At 38.1% G+C, this 16,928-nt stretch overlaps 1 protein-coding gene across 1 annotated transcript in view; it reads right to left on the minus strand.

The window, feature by feature from the left end:
- The window catches only part of SMS (spermine synthase), a 70,644-nt gene that overhangs the window by 14,144 nt on the left and 39,572 nt on the right, over nt 1–16,928 (minus strand). Inside the window, exons 5-9 of the mRNA XM_043996119.1 lie at nt 16,600–16,775; nt 13,983–14,137; nt 13,094–13,183; nt 7,071–7,185; nt 3,146–3,225 (exon numbers count right to left, since the gene is read on the minus strand). Coding sequence (XP_043852054.1) covers nt 3,146–3,225; nt 7,071–7,185; nt 13,094–13,183; nt 13,983–14,137; nt 16,600–16,775 — 616 coding nt within the window. The remainder of the gene's footprint in view (nt 1–3,145; nt 3,226–7,070; nt 7,186–13,093; nt 13,184–13,982; nt 14,138–16,599; nt 16,776–16,928) is intronic.

Consider the following 16,928-nt stretch of genomic DNA (forward strand, 5'->3'; position numbering starts at 1 on the left):
TCGTCTGTGGGGGTTGGGCTGAAAGCAGGTCCATTTCTAGGGCTCATGCTTACCTACTCAACAGTAGCAATTTTCTAGTGGCTGGTGGTGACAGTGATGAAGATGACCTCAACCATATGAAACAGGATTTTTAGTTCCCTGAAAGATAGCTGCGCAGGCCAGTAATATGGGGGACCACAGGCACACTGCTATTTCTGGGACTCTGGGGGTTCAAATCCTAGCTGTTGGGAGTTCAAGATCGCAGGCTGTCTCCATTGCGGAGGAAGTAGTTGAGATTGAATCACTTGCCACAAGCTGGCACAACCTAAGCCGGTCCTATCCACCCTGTGCATGGCGCTTTGTTGGAGGATGCTGGCCCCTTCTCCACAGTAATTGCTTCCCCTAATACTACATGGGCTGGAAGCAGGGTCAGTAGTCTGGGGGGACCAGAATCCCCAGGGCTCTCAAGCTTACTTGCTCATCTATTTGAAAACAGCTGGGTGCTAAATATTCTACAGGAAAATTATTTTGTGCTTTGTCTGTATCATTACAGTATTTGTATCTTTGTTCATCCTGGGTTGGTCTCTTCCTAAATGCAACCACATCCATTCTAACTGTACAGAAGCCTATTTTCAATGATGGTATCCTCTAGATAAGGATAAAGGAAACTCTCAGATGGTTCCTTGACCAATGAAGGTCAGGAGCTACTAGAAACTAATAAAACCTCGTCATTTTTGGAATTTTCATAATAAACTACTTAATATTTGCTTTTGGTGACTTTTTCTCCTGTCCTCTACAGAAACTGAGTATGGTGCAAACAATCTTTTTTTTTCCTTTTCCCAATCTCGAACTGACTTAAGGAACATCCTTTAATATATTTGTGACAAACTCAGCAAGCATATACGTGCCGATTTTTTTTTTTGGTAGCTGGGATGAACATTTATTTTTCCAATGAAAATCTTCAAGATCCCCCTATATTCTTGGGTATTTTTAAGAAGGCAGACTTGACATTATTGAGACATTCACTAGCTAAAGTTCTCTTCCAGCACTATTCAAATGCTTTACCATATGACTATAATTATATAAAAACTGAGAATGAGTTTGCTCAAAGTCAGTTCTTTCCTTCAAGAAGAATAAGCAGTATCAAACCCTGCACCTGTTCAGCAAAACCAGCCCTTAAAAAAGGGAAAAGGAAGGCAATTCTCTCACATTCTTAAGTACTAAGGTTCCTGGGAGCAAACAATTCGAAGGCAAGATTATTTTCTCCTTCCCTGACAAGTAAATATATCATTTTTTAGGTTTGCAAATATGGGATTAAATCATCAATTGCATCAGCTTTAGCTCAGCATTTCCAGAAGAATTCTTTTTTAGATTTCTGTCAACTGTGCATGGGCAGAATACAACCTACGGTATTTTTAATGATGAAAAGGAGTTTCGTCCTAGAGAAAAAATCGTGATCACTGTTCTCCATCTGGTGGTACAAAATCATATTGCAATCAAGGATCAGCTTGCCTGTTCAATGTCACTTTGGGAAGGGCTCAGGGAAGCACTACCATTAAACAATGCAGGAAACTGTTAGCCTCTACTCATTTATGTAGGATGCCATCACATGATGTAGGCTTGACAGGTCCCTACTGGCTATGTGACCCCTGGGAGTATTACTTCATTTCTCATTGCTCTAAGCAACTCGGACCATAAACAGCAGAGAAAATGCCTCCATGGGGAGAGGGAGTCCCTAGACCCATGAAACCACAAGACCAGTCCCTATCTCTAGTTCTCTGTGTATATGTTGTAACCCCAGTGAGTATAACGAAAGTTCCTCATATCTCGAGGGGCTAGAAAAACATAGTAGTACTTATGTACTTGTTGAATCAATTCATTTGGAATTATTCTTGTTTGTGAAGGTTATGCCACCTTGCAGGTAATTTCTGAAAATGTTCAGTGCCACAAAATACCTTTTTACCCAGATTATTTTTTTCTGTCAACACTTTCCCCTCACTTACCAATCCCTTCTGTTTCTACTTTTTCTAAATCCTATAATAGGAAGAACAACAAGCCTTCAAGGGCAAACCAGGTTTCAATGACATGAAGGAAAAGCAGAAGTCAGTAACAGTCATAGTGCCATGGCTTAATAAATTTTTATGTGATGACTGACTGAAATATTGATAACTGATAATGAAATGCTAATCAAAAAATAAAACAAAAAGAGCTAGCATTATAGAGAGCTACAGCTTGCGAAGCATTAACTCACTGGATTCCTTATTAACAACTTAGGCAGCTGGCACCAAAAAAACAACTTTATGGAGGTGGATACTATCCCACTTTGATAGATGAGGAAACTGAGGCCCACAAAGGCTGAGTGACTTGTCATGAGGTTATCCTAGCTAGGGAATGTCTGAGGCAGGATTCAAACTCAGGTCTTCCTACTCTCTATCCACTGCACTATCTGGCTACTTTAGATGGTTCAGTGGACAGAGTGCAAGGAAAGTCCTGGAGTCAGGAAAATCTGGTTTCAAATCCAGCATTAGACACTTACTAGCTGCATGATCCTAAACAAGTCTGTTTGCTTCAGTTTTCTCATCTGTAAAATGGAAATAATAATAACACCTTCCTCCCAGGCTTGTTTTGAGGAGCAAACGAGATAACTGTAAAGTGTTTGCTACAGTGTTTGGCACATAGTAAGTGATATATGTTAGCTACTATGTTCATCATCATCAAACTGAAGTAAAAGGCCAGCAAAAAATGTCAGTGAAATTTAAAGACACAGAAACTGGGGGCTAGAGATCCCTATGATATTTTTAGTGAGGCAATTGGGGTTAAGTGACTTGCCCAGGGTCACACAGCTAGTAAGTGTCGTGTCAAGTGTCTGAGGCCAAATTTGAATTCAGGTCCTCCTGAATCCAGGGCCGGTGCTCTATCCACTGTGCCACCTAGCTGCCCCTAAAACAGCACTATCTTAAAGGACATGAAGAGAGCTAACTTCCATTAAACTGTGGACTAGACAGAGCTGTCATACAGACATGCTATTGTTCTATCAGATAAAAGGGGACTTTTTTTTTTCTGTCGCTAATTTCTATGACTATTTCACAATTACATACTTCAATTCTTTCTTAAATGTACTACATTCTAACCTCATGGGGGAAAGGGAGAATAAAGTAAAACATACCTGTGTAAAGTATTTTCCATCGTGTTTCAAAACTTTCATTGAAAGGTCAAGGATCAGTCTGAGAAATTCCCACGTAGAATCTAGATACAAAAATTTAAATGCAGAAAGGAATTATTGTAGCTTAATATTTTTTTAGTTAGCTTTTTTATTACATAAGTTTCTTGCTGTCTAAAAAAATCTGACTCTTACTTCTGTAAGAAACATCATAAACTTTAGAACTAGAAAGGACTTTAAAGTAAATGGTTTCTAGGCTTCTCAATTTGCAAAAGCAACCACAGGAAAAATCACTGGCTCTATCTGGACCCACAAGAAGCAGCACCAGGAGCCAAATCCCAGAAAGCAGACCCCAATCTTGTTCTTTTCACTATTGCCTTCTGTGACTATATACCACTACATACACAGCTACCAACATGATTTTTCCTAAAGCAGAGGTATGGCCTATTCCTTAAACCAGTGGCTGCCTTGGATATATAAATCCCTTTATGACCTGGCCACACTATCCCCCTTTCTACTGAGGTAAAATTATTAGAATTTGGCTGACTCATTTGGGAGGGGCCACACCTGGCCCGCCCTGAAGTTACATATGCTACTGAGGTGAGGAGAAACCTCTCTCCATAGGCAGTTTTTGAAGGACCTCCTCTTTTGGGGGAGGAAGATTAGACGCTCGCTGAGGGGAGTCTGAGTCTCTTCCGGAGCTCTCTTCCCTTTTCTGCCCTTTTGGTGGCATGAGCAGGAGGAGCAGCAGCTGAGTCATTCAAGCCTGGTTGTAAGCTGTGCTTTCCATTGAAGCTACAAGCTCCAGGTGGTGAGTTACTCTGCTCTTTTGAATAGACTTAGGTTAGAGTTAGGAGTATTATCTGTATTTCTTCTCCCCTGTTTCCTTGTCTTTGATTTTATTAATTTCACCTCTGCTGTTTACTTTATTCGTCTTAATAAAATCTGATTCATCTGTGGAACTGAGGCTATAAGGCTCCTTTCTTATTGGCCTGGGAGAAATATCTAAAAAAGCAGTTTCAAGGGAAGGGAGCTTTAAACCTAGAGGTCCCTCATTATCTCCAGGACCCCAATATTTAGGCGAGCAACCCAATTAACTCTTCATATATTAAATTTGGCTCTCACACTACCTTGCTCCTCCACACACTCCATACATTCCAGCTATGATGGATCTTGCTTTTCCTCACAATACTCCATCTAAAGGTAGCTCCTTTGCACTGGCCATGCCTCAGTTCTAGAACCCTCTTCCTCCTTTCCCTAGGACTCTTGGTAGTGCTGGTTTCCTTCAGATCTCAGCTCAGGTGTCCCTTTGCACAGGAATTTCATCGTTCCTTAGCTGCCTTCACTCCAAAGTTCCCTTGTTTTCTGTTCTACAGATACTTCTTTAGGTCTCTGTTACCTGCCCCACTAAAATATAAGCTCATTGAGGGCCTATTTCATTTTTGTCTTTGTATGGCAGTGTCTAATGCAGTGCCTGGCACAGAAGGTAGTAAAGGTAGTAAAGGTAGTAAATCTATAATCTATGCATAGAAATATTTATAGATGATACACAGCACCAAATACATAATAGACTTTTCTATATATAAAGAGAGGGGAGAGAGGAAACAGAGAGGGAGGGGGAGAGAGAGAAAACATACTCAATATGCCAGGTAGTGTGTGTGTGTAGCTAGAGGGAAAAAGAAAAATATTCATGTTCTTATTTTTATACAGCACAAAATATATAATACATATTTCTATGTATATAGATATGGAAATGTCTCTAGAACCTATTATGTGTCAGGTATTGCATGTGTGGATGTACAAATTGACTGATGCATATCATAAATATCTACTAAGTCCAAGAAAAGAAATGAGGAAAATACTAAATTTGTAGGAGTTTAACTCATGGTTAATTTGAGTCCTAGGTAACTTCAAATTTCCAGAACCAGAAAGTACATATTAGAGCCCCTTCAGCACGCAATCATTTAATAAATGTTATGTGACAATGAAGCTTAAAGACAGCTAAATGTTAAGAGAGTTGGAGGTAAAACCCTCAAAGAAGAAGCTTCTAATAATTCTTCTATGGCTCTATGATGTGCTGAGATAGATCGCAACCAATTCCCATCTCTTCCTATGAGATGAACTAGCCCTGTCTTTCCCCAAGTTTCCTATAAAAAAAAAAAAAAACTTGGGGGCAGTTAGGTAGTGCAGTGGAAAGAGCACCAGCCCTGGAGTCAGGAGGACCTGAGTTCAAATCTGGCCTCAGACACTTAACACTTACTAGCTGTGTGACCCTGGGCAAGTCACTTAACCCCAACTGCCTCACCAAAAACAAAAAAAACAAATAAAAAAAAAAACCCTTGGTCATAAGACCTTTCTCTGTAATTATTAAAGACCTTACTGTTATTATTTCTCAGTTACAATCAAAGCACTAAGGCAGTCCCCATCTATCATCTCTCCTGACCTTCCTACTCTTCTAATTAGCCATGTCCTTCAAACTTCTCACACACAAGTCATGGTTGGCAATATTAGCAAGAATCAGCAAACCAGAGCCTACTTAGCTGCTTTTGTGATGCCTACACTAGTTAAGAATGATTTTCAATAAAACCTTTCATACAAAATTAGGTGGCAAGCTTTAATTTGCTGACCCCAGTGTACTATAGAAAACTTATACCAATCATGTGAACTCTTTCCATTGCTCTTTGGGCTGATTCATTTGAGAAGGTGATGTTTCCAATTTATAGCCATATAGAATTACCAGGGAAATGCTCATATTTAAAAGATGGTGGATACTGGGGGGGGGTTTTTGCCAGGAGCAAGGTGGTGCAATTTCCCAAATGCTATCCTACCCTCTCTTCTCATTCTCTTATCTAGAGTGCCTGTCAGATAGATATAGACAGACAGACAGACAGATAGATGATAGATATGTATGTATAGGCAATGATGATGTCATTTGAAACTGCTCGGCCCACTGCTCATCATAATATAGGCCATGTTGAGTTCACTGAGCAACTACAGTTTTCACTGAGGAAATAAAAGGCTTGATATGATCAATGCATTATAAAGGTCATTGGTTTTGGAGAAACAGGCCTGGATTTAAATTCTAGCTCTACTACTTGATACCCATATCCTTGGTCTAGTCACAGCTTCTAAGTCTCAGTTTCCTTATCTATATATAATAGGAAGTACTTGGCCTGCATGATTCTAAGGTTTCTCACAGTTCTAAATTTCATTAGCAACAAACGTTTGGGAAAAAAAAAAAAAATCACACCTTTATAAGAAATTCCTCTCCTACTCAGATTTCCCCTGTGTTAGTCACAGCTTATACAAGACAACTTTAGTGAGCTTTAATTCCCAGGTTTATGTCTTGTTCGATGTGTTAATATTCAAGAGAATCACTGAACAACGCTATTTAAATAGCTATGGTTGATATAAACACATACATATAAAAACCCTGAAAAGAAACACCACCCAAAGATCAGGCTGGAATAAAATTTCTAACAAAGATTCCAATAAGTTGTTTATACAAAAATAAAACAGCTTGAATACCTAGTTTTGCCAGAAGAATAGCTCAATATGCCTAAATGGAGAATGAATTTGAACAGGTAGAGGTCAATTACCAAGTAATGGAACAAAATCAGCAAATAACTTTAGGTGATTAACATGACCAAAAATAACCTTGATTTCACTATTCTGTCCAAAGACTGTCAGATAATTGAATGACCAAGTGTGACAGAAAAGCTCATTTTATAGAAGAATGAGCAAAATTAAAACAAACTCCATAAAAGACCAACTATGTCCTTCTGGAGTACTTAAACATAGTTTTTAAGTAGTCAGATAGTATGCCCATTTTAATTAAGGTAACACTGTTGTTTCTACAAACAATCTTTAGTCAGAAAATGTTTAGTCACAGAATACAGAAGGACCTTTAGCAAAAATCAGTAGAATTCACCTTCTTCTGGAGATGTGGAGATTGGAACAGCTGTCAGATCATTAATCACATAATCAAACATTCTCCCTTCTTTGGCATACCTCTTCAATACTGGAATACAGTCTTCAATGAGAACCTTTAGGAGATTAAAAAAAACAACAACTTTTGGGTAAGCCAATACTTATGTAACGCCACAATGCTGAATCTAAAACAATGTTTAATGACATTAGAGCATCTTGCAAGACTTGCAAGTATGGTGAAAAGAATACTGGGCTCATTAGGAGACTTGATTTATCTAGTACTGGCTAGAGGATATGGACCCAACAATGTTTGCCTAAGAGCCAGAACTAAGTTCATAGAGGCTCATCATCTACTTAGCTACAGGGTGAATTAACTCCAGGAGACAGTCACCCCAGATGTTTAAAAAGGGGTTGGGTGGGGGGAGACAGTGACCTATATTGTTACAGGAAGTATCTATACCAACAAAATCATATATGCTTAAAGCACTCAAGTGGCCTTGAATGGGGCATTTTAGTTCTCTAAGGGTCTCCTTATAAATACTACTTAGATCATGAGCTTGTTCTGAATAAAGCTCTTTAGTTTACCAACTGCTATGGTTGAACCATCATACCAGTTACCAAAATAATATTTTAATCTAGGAAATTATAGGCTTTATTAAGTGAAGAAAACTAAAAGAAAAAGATGATTTACTATCATAAATTATTTTGTCTATTCTGCTTCTAGTATTTTTAACCACTCTTTTCTGTCACACCTTCCACTTATACTGGTTATAAGAAAATAACCTTCTAACCACTCTAGAGCAGTGTGGGGACCACTAACCCTTACATGGGGCAGCTAAGTGGCACAGTGCATAGTGCACTGAGCCAAGAGTTAGGAAGACTCATCTCTCTCATCTCTCTGAGTTCAAATCTAGCCTAACACACATACTGTGTGACTTTGGGCAAGTTATTTAACTCTGCCTCATTTCCTCATTTGTACAATGAGTTGGAGAACAAAATGACAAACCAGTATCTTTGCCAAGAAAACCCCAAATAGAATCATGTCAGATAAGACAAAAACAGGTGAATACCAACAAACCCATACATAAGGATCCCTCTATATTCATACATGTGACTTAGAAAACCACAAATTAACAGTATCTATTTGTATTTTATTTGTCTTGTTAGTTATTTCCCAATTATATTTTAATCTGGTTCAGCTCAGGCAGGGTCAAATGTTTGACACCTCTGCCCCAGACAACTGCAGCATTATAATTTGTTCGGTCATTCCCCAGGTGATGGCCACCCCTTATTTTCCAGCCACAGTAAAGAGATGCTATAAATATTTTTCTACATAGGAGACCTCTTGCCTCTTTCTTTGATTTCTCTGAGGTAAATATCTAATAATGATATGGCTGGGTCAGTTTAGCAATATGGGGAACAGAGTTCCAAAATGTTTTTATAAAATGATTGGATCTAATTCACAACTACAGTGCTTACATGTACCTGACCTTCCCAGTCTCTCTAGTATGTCATATTATATTTTTTGTCAACATGATAGGTTTGAGGTATGATATGAGTGATATCTTCTCAGATGGGTGCTGATGGGCTTATAATTCCTCCTCTGAAAACTGCCTATTCATCTTTTATCAATTAGGGAATGGTTCTTATTCTGGCAAATTTGAATCACTACCCCCCCCCACACACACACACACACACACACACACCAGCTTCATTGCTGAGTCGGCTTCACAGGACTAAGTCTCTACCATTCTCCCATGTCTGTCCTTCCACCTGCCCCTACCCTCCCTCCACCAACATTTACCACCAACTCAGTATTGCCTTTTCCCATTAAAATGTAAGCTCCTAGGTGGCAGATAGGTGGCACAGTGGATAAAGCACCAGCCCTGGAATCAGGAGGACCTGAGTTCAAATCTGGCCTCAGACACTTGACACTAGCTGTGTGACCCTGAGCAAGTCATTTAACCCTCATTGCCCCGCCCCCCAAAAAAAAGTAAGCTCCTTGAGAGCAAGTACTAGACAGTAGTTCTTTCTGTTTGCATTTGTATACTCAACCTTTAGCACAGTGCCTGTCAAAAAAAAAAAAATAAGCACTTAATGAATTGTTGATTACATCTTAAAATCAAACCTTTTTCTAAGAAATTTGCTGCAAATTTTTTTTAACCACGTAACATCTCTCCTAAGTTTAGCTGTAATGGTTTTGTTTGTACAAAAATTTTTAATTTTATAAAATCAAAATTGTGTCGTTTTCTGAACCACCCTATCCTTTGTTTGATCATGAACTTTTCCTCTAACCATACATCTACAAGGTATTTTCTTCCTTGTTCCTTTAATTTGTTTATAAAGTCAACATTTATGTTTAAGTCATGGAGACATATGAATCTTGTCAAGCACCTACTAAGCATCTACTGTGTGCACACACATATGCATAATACTATCCACCATTCCTGCTCCCCAGGAGCTCACAATTAAATGCAACAAAACAACATGTAAACAACTGATGTGCAAAACCAGCTATATACAGGATGAACTGGAGATTATCTCAGAGAAAAAGCACAAAGGCTTCTAGCAGAAGGCAGGGCTTTAACTCATTCTTGAAAACTGTAATACTATACAGATTAGAACGTAAACAATCCTTCAGCCACTTATGATTGGTTGCTTGTATTTATCTTACTTTTCTCAGGATGCCTGTATTTGTATTTCATTTTTCCCAGGATGCCTATGTTTGCATTTCAAAGTTCTTACTTAGCTCTTGTCTTTTCATAAAATTCCTTTTATTTTATTAAAGGTACATTTTCCCTCCAATAGGATTATATTCAGCTTATATTATTACTTTCCCTTTAGAATACCATATACCAAGCTTTCTCCACCTTTATAGTAATGGCTAGCTCTTGAGTAAGACTGTAACTAGTTTTTAAATTCTTTCTGGCTCTTTGACCCCAAGGTCTGAATAATTGTTATACTGTTACTAAGAGTTTTCTTTTAGAGGTTTCTTCCAGGGAAAGATTGGTAGATTCTATTTTCACTTTGCCCTCTAGCCCTCTGGTTGGAAGACATCTGGGCAGTTTACTTACACGATTTCTTATAATATGACTGTCTATGCTCTTCTATATTTTTCAGATAATCCAAAGCTTCTTAAATTATTTCTCCTTGACCTATTTTCTATGTCAGTTATTTCTGATGAGATCTTACATTTTCCATGATTTTTTTCCATCTTTTTTTACTTCTAATGTTTCCTGCTGTCTCACAGAATCATTTGGTCCAATCTAATTTTCAACAAGTCTCTTGCTTGAATAAAAGTTTTGTACCTCATGTTAAATTAATCTTTTTATTTCTAAGTCTTTCCTCCATAGTTATTTTTTAATTCATTTTTTATCTAGTACTCTAAAATCATTTTAAACTCTTGAAATTTCATTTGTTCCAGGAATTCTAGTTGAACTTGTTTCCAAGCTGCTTATCCTTGGGGTTTTGTCAATTACTTTTTGAGCTTTGTCATCATAGTAACTCTTTATGGTGGGATTCTTCCACACTTGCTTCCCAACTTTTTGGACTTTGTACTGGGGCCAGGTTCTGCATACTTCTGGAGTGAGTATCAGGGACAGCTCAGACTGGGGCCATGCAACCTTTTGGTGTGCCCAAAGTCATCTAAACCTGATCACCGACTTCCAGATCTAAGCTTTCCAAGTTCTTGATCTGTCTTTAGTTCTGAGCAATGAAACTGTGGGCTTGTTCCTGCTTAGGGTTCCAGTAGCCTGCTGCTGAACTCAACCATACATCAGCTAAGCTGTTTGTGGGCTTTCTTTTAGTCTGAGATGGCTACCTTGGTTATTCTGCTGCAGGCTGAGGTAAGGATCTGAGACCCACTCTGGAACTCAGAGCCACACTTCTGATGGTCAGTTCTGTTCCTACATTAGACAGCACACGGTCTCAGGCTAGGACTGCTCCTTGCCCTGGACTACCACTTCAAGACACAAGTTCGTTCCACAATCCAAACCAGTTATGGGATATGGCCAACCTATTCTTGCTCCCTTTACAGTGTTAGGTCCTATTTTTCTGTCTCCAATCTAGAAAGCTATGCCTACTGACCTCCTAGCTAGCTCTATCTCCAGTGAACACAGACACTGACTGATAAAATGATAAAATGACTCTCTGGGATTTTTTCTGATAAACCCTTGGTCCTGTCTATTTTCAAGGCCTTTGTGAAGTTGTTGTAAGGGAGAACTGGCATGTGCTGCATCCTCCTATTCCAGTGACTTACTTGGTTTTCGTTTTTTTCTTTCTTAAAAACTCATTAGCAGGGGGCAGCTAGATGGCGCAGTAGTTAAAGCATTGGCCCTGGATTCAGGAGTACCCGAGTTAAAAGCCGGCCTCAGACACTTGACATTTACTAGCTGTGTGACCCTGGGCAAGTCACTTAACCCCCATTGCCCCGAAAAAAAAAAAAAACCTCATTAGCAATTACTAGTGGCATCACAAGATAGACCACTATCAGGACGTCAGTCTCTTTTGCACAGTCCTCAAAAATTCTCACTCACAAAAATGACTTTTCAAAACTCAAACAACTGCCTTCAATTTTATGTTCACTTTCCATCTTCAACTGTGTCAAACCCAATTCTTTTGTACTTTATCCTAAGGGAAGGAAAGCTAGAACAAAAAAACTGTAATCCATGTTCAATTTTTTTCATCATCACCATAAAATATGTATAAAACCTTATACAAAACAAATTAAACAAAGTTCTTGTTCTCTGGGAGCTGTGATCAAAATAAGACCATCAAGCGTTCCAATTACTTATGATGTGACTAGGTTTGCTAAGTTTTATATTTCATTCAGTGCCTAACAGAGCTCTGTACTATAACAAAATAATCTCAGTGTTCATTATGACAGGACCCTATCTATAAAATATATACAAAACATGAGGATATTTTTTAACCACTCTTTATTTAAAATTTGTAGTTCATTTCCACTTAAGTTATTTATTATTAGCATTTTAATAGGCACTAGGGGAAGATACAAAGAAAATGTAAATATAGCTCCAGTCTTTAAGGAATTTATTGTCTAGTGGGAGGGGAGTAAATCTCTTATTATGTAAAACAGAATTAAAAAAGAGGAACAAATATATAAAAACTAAGGAATGGATCTAACCTTGAATATTGTTTTATAACTTAGTGCACATGCTAATGCCTCACTCCCCTCAAATTATCTCGGACTTTATTATCCAATACAATGTAAACCCCTTGAGGGCGGAAACTCTTTCCCCCATTATGTTTCCCTATATCTTAAGCACAGGGCTAGGTACACAGTATTTAATAGACATGTTCACTAATAACTCTCTCTATAGAGTCTTATCCCAAACAGACTCTAAGCTGCATGTGTTCAAAAACCATACAATATCTTGGTTAATTTACACTAGTTCCAGTGCCTAGCACAATGTTCTGTATACAGTAAACACCTACTATTTGTTGCTGATCACTTGCTATCTGTTGTCTGGACAGCCTGAGTTAGTGACTTTTTTTTTAAAAGACTCCTCCCCTAAGTATCCAGAAAGCAGTAGTAATTTTCCATTCGTCAGGCACCAATTCTACAGAGCAACTGTATAGCTTTCCTGTGTGTCTGTGTCTTATAATACCAATAATGTTATGAACTACTTAACAGGCAGCTATAAAACATCTGCTGTATTAGCAGTAAATCACTATCATGTATATAAACAACCCTAATGTTGCTTAGGACATCTGAGTGACACAGCAGATAGAGCACCTGGCCTAGAATCAAGAAGACTCATCCTCCTTATTTCCAATCTGGCCTCAGACACTTAATGGCTGTGTGACCCTGGACAAGTCACTTAACCCTGTTTGCTTCAGCTTCCTCGTCTATAAAATGAGCTGGAAAAGGAAATGGCAAACTACTCTAGTATCTCTGCCAAGAAAACCCCAAATGGGGTCACAAAGAGTTGGACATGACTGAAACAACTGAACAATAGCAAATTCTGCTTAACATTTAAAGTTAACAACAAAAGTATTTATTACCTGATAGCACTCTCCTTTAAGATTGTCTAAGACATCTCCACATGTTTTACGCATGTATTTCTTACACCCGTCAATCACCATTTGGTCAATGTTTGAAACTTGTTAAGGAGCATGAAAATTCCCGTAATATTCTATTGTGTTAACTGGTTTTTGGACAGTCAATCATTTAAAAGAAAATGTTAGCAAGAACATAAAGTTCTTATAAAGCACAAGGTTTGGCATCACAATTCCGTATACATTTCAAAAACCTTATTTTTCCTTCCAGGAAAACATGATTATTTGGGAGGGGAGAAAAAGGAGAAGAAAATTAGCTGTCAAAAGAGACAAAGCTTTTTATTTTGCACCAAGGACACTCAAAAGAACAAAGATTTCTTCCTGCAAATTCCCTATGGGCTCAGGCAGGCCATTACAATGATAACAGGAGACAAAGAGGCATCATGCCAAAGACTGTTCATGTTTGCTGCCTTTGGGTAGATTATTCTTGACAATATGAGAGACAAGGAGATAGCCAACTTGTTGGTTACTACAACAAAAAAAGAACAGAAAGAAGAAGCTCAAGATTAAGCTAAGATGTTGAGTTGCCTTTATTTTTAAGCCTAGTTTTTAATGACTGCTACCTTGCTAAGGGTTCTTAAACTTGTGTGTCATGGGCACACATTTACTGTCCAATTGGCAGTCTGGTAAAACCCAAAGAACTCCTTGAATTAATGTTCTTAAAATGCATAAAATAAAATATAGAGAACTTAGAAGGAAACAAATTATACTGAAATAAAGTTCAAACATTACAGGTTAAGAACTCCTACCTTAGACAAAAGAAAAATGCATTGTAGAGGCATATGGTAAGAAAAAATAAAGATACTGTGACTTGATTCACTTTAAAAAAGGATATCTCTACCATAGTGACCATCTTTGGTTTCAATTTGACTATTTCATATAATATACCCCCATCTCCACCTCCCAGAATCAGCACTTCCTTGTCAGTATAATCTTCCTTTCCACTGCCCATTATGGCCTGTGTATACGCCAAGTCACTCTCTGCCAAATCTAGGAATCAGAAAATAGACAGAAAGATGATTAGACATTTTGATCTTATCAAAATTCACTTACAACTTAGCTGGCCAGAATGAATTTTTTATACAAGTCTTAGAATCTATATATCATAAAAAGATTATTTTGATCCTTATGAATAATTATTTTTCAAAGTATCAATTTATTCTGTGGCTTGTCCAGAGAAAAAGTTCATCTCCCTGCCACCTAGCACTGATGATTCAAGTGTAATCAGGCAGGTGATAGGTGGAAATTGAGTTATAATCATATTCTAACCCAATGATCTTAGCAGGCATAAATGAATAATAAAAGCATTTATTAAGCACTTGCTATTTGCTAAGGAATGGGGAATAATATAATAATAAGACAGCTCCTGCCCTCAAAGAATTCACATTCCAACAGGGCAAAATAAGACAGAGTGGAGAATTCTGCTATGGGATGGGAAAACCTTATTAAATCAGATGGTAATGCATCTTCTTTCAGGTCATTTCAATTAATAAAGCCATATTGGTTTCTGCTGCTGAACAATTTGACAGTACAAGGACTTTGGTGTCAGAAGAGTTCTAGATACAAACCCATTCATTCAGGTTCCTCATGTCTGTTCACTATTTCATTTATTTAAAAGTAAATAGAATTTTTAAAAAAAAATCAATAGTCAAGGGGGCAGCTAGGTGGCGCAGTGGATAAAGCACCGGCCCTGGATTCAGGAGTTCCTGAGTTCAAATCCGGCCTCAGACACTTGACACTTATTAGCTGTGTAACCTTGAGCAAGTCACTTAACCCCCACTGCCCTGCAAAAAACAAAAACAAAAACAAAAACAAAAATCAATAGTCAAAAAAAGAAAAAAAAGAAAAAAAATCAATAGTCGGGGTAGCTAGGTGGCACAGTGGATAAAGCACCAGCTCGGGACTCAGGAAGACCTAAGTTCAAATCTGGCCTCAGACACTTGACACTCACTAGCTGTGTGACCCTGGGCAAGTCACTTAACCCTCACTGCCAAAAAAACAAATAAACAAGTTCTTTAAAAAAATAGTAATAATCAATAGTCTATGTCCATTACTTTGTAAAAGAACTAGAAACAAAGCAAGTGCCCATCACATGGGAAATGGCTGAACAAGCTGTGGTACAAGAATACAATGGAATATTACTATGGTCAAATAAAGTAATATGTTTATAAAAGCACACTTTGAAAACTTTGAAAGTATGATATAAATGCTAGCTACAAAGAACAATAAATGAGAAATGTTGAGAAAAACAAGAAGTTTTGAATGAACAGACAGAATAAAATAACATCAAGATAAAATTAGGGGGCAGCTAGGTGGCGCGGTGGATAAAGCACCGGTCCTGGATTCAGGAGGACCTGAGTTCAGATCCGGCCTCAGACACTTTGACACTTACTAGCTGTGTGACCCTGGGCAAGTCACTTAACCCCCATTGCCCCGAAGAAAAAAAAAGAAAAGAGAAATGATGGAAGGGAAAGTTTTAGAGAAACCTTGGAGGATTTGTGTGAATTCATGCAGAGTAAAATGAGCATTCTGGAGAGGTTTTGTATAATAACCACATGGGAGACTGGTCAATGAGAGCCAAGTCTTGGAAGCATCCGCTATCTGCTCTGCCTGTGGCCAACCCACATGGATCTTTGGGAAATCTACTCCTGGGCATGTGTAATGGAGGACTCTATTTGCTACCTGAGAGCATGCATGGGTGTTTTGTGACTATCTCCTGTCCATTTACAGCATGATTAAAAAGTCTTTTAGGGGACAGCTAGGTGGCGCGGTGGATAAAGCACTGGCCCTGGATTCAGGAGGACCTGAGTTCAAATCCAGCCTCAGACACTTGACACTTACTAGCTGTGTGACCCTGGACAAGTCACTTAACCTCCATTGTCCCACAAAAAAAAAAGATAAAATTAGGAGGCAAGACAACTTAGATCAAATGTCATTAGCAATACGGGGTCCAGATTAATAACACTGGAACAAAGTAACTTCTTGGCAGAAAGATGGTAATGTTATGTATTCTGTCCACTGCAGCCAATATATTGGTTAGTTTTGCTTATCTCTTTTCTTTTTCTGTTATTAGGGAGAGCTAGTATGCAAAAAGGTCAGATTAATGGGAAGGGAATATGGTATTCAAAGTACATTATTACGACATTTTTAAAAATATAGACCCCGTACCAAGTACCATGATTTTTTCAAGCCTGTGGGTATGACATGAAAATTCCTACTTACCCATCAGCTTTGCATAACATAAGAAAAAATCAGAGGCAATAGCAATTCAAGAATGAAAGGCTTTCATTTTAAAATGTTAAACTATTTTAGTTAGATACATGAAAACTTTTACATAAGTTTACAGCAGCAACATTCTGAAGGTAAACTTGAATTAATATCTATCTAGTAATTCCAAAACAAAAAGGGACCATCATTTCAGCCAGTCTTGATTGAGGGGGAAAAATACTTACTGACATCCCCGCTGAGGATAAGGATATTTCCAAACTGCTTGGAATGCAGAATTTTAATGTTCTGATAAGGTGAATCTTCATCATACACAACTTCATCTATGTCATATTCCACCAGGCGTCCATCAGCCGTGGGCCAATACTTATCAATTTTCCCTCCTCGTACAAGAGCCGGCAATCTAAAAAAACAAGAAACAAATATCCTATCTGTTCCATCTTCCCTTTCTGCACCCAGGAAATGTGCAGACTCCAAATAACAAATGGCCCCATTTTCTACAGAAACTTTTAAGAACTAAATCTCGATTAAGCCAGGAGAGGGATAATGACCAAAA

The sequence above is a fragment of the Dromiciops gliroides genome, chromosome 3 (assembly GCF_019393635.1).
Source record: "Dromiciops gliroides isolate mDroGli1 chromosome 3, mDroGli1.pri, whole genome shotgun sequence".
NCBI lineage: Eukaryota > Metazoa > Chordata > Mammalia > Microbiotheria > Microbiotheriidae > Dromiciops > Dromiciops gliroides.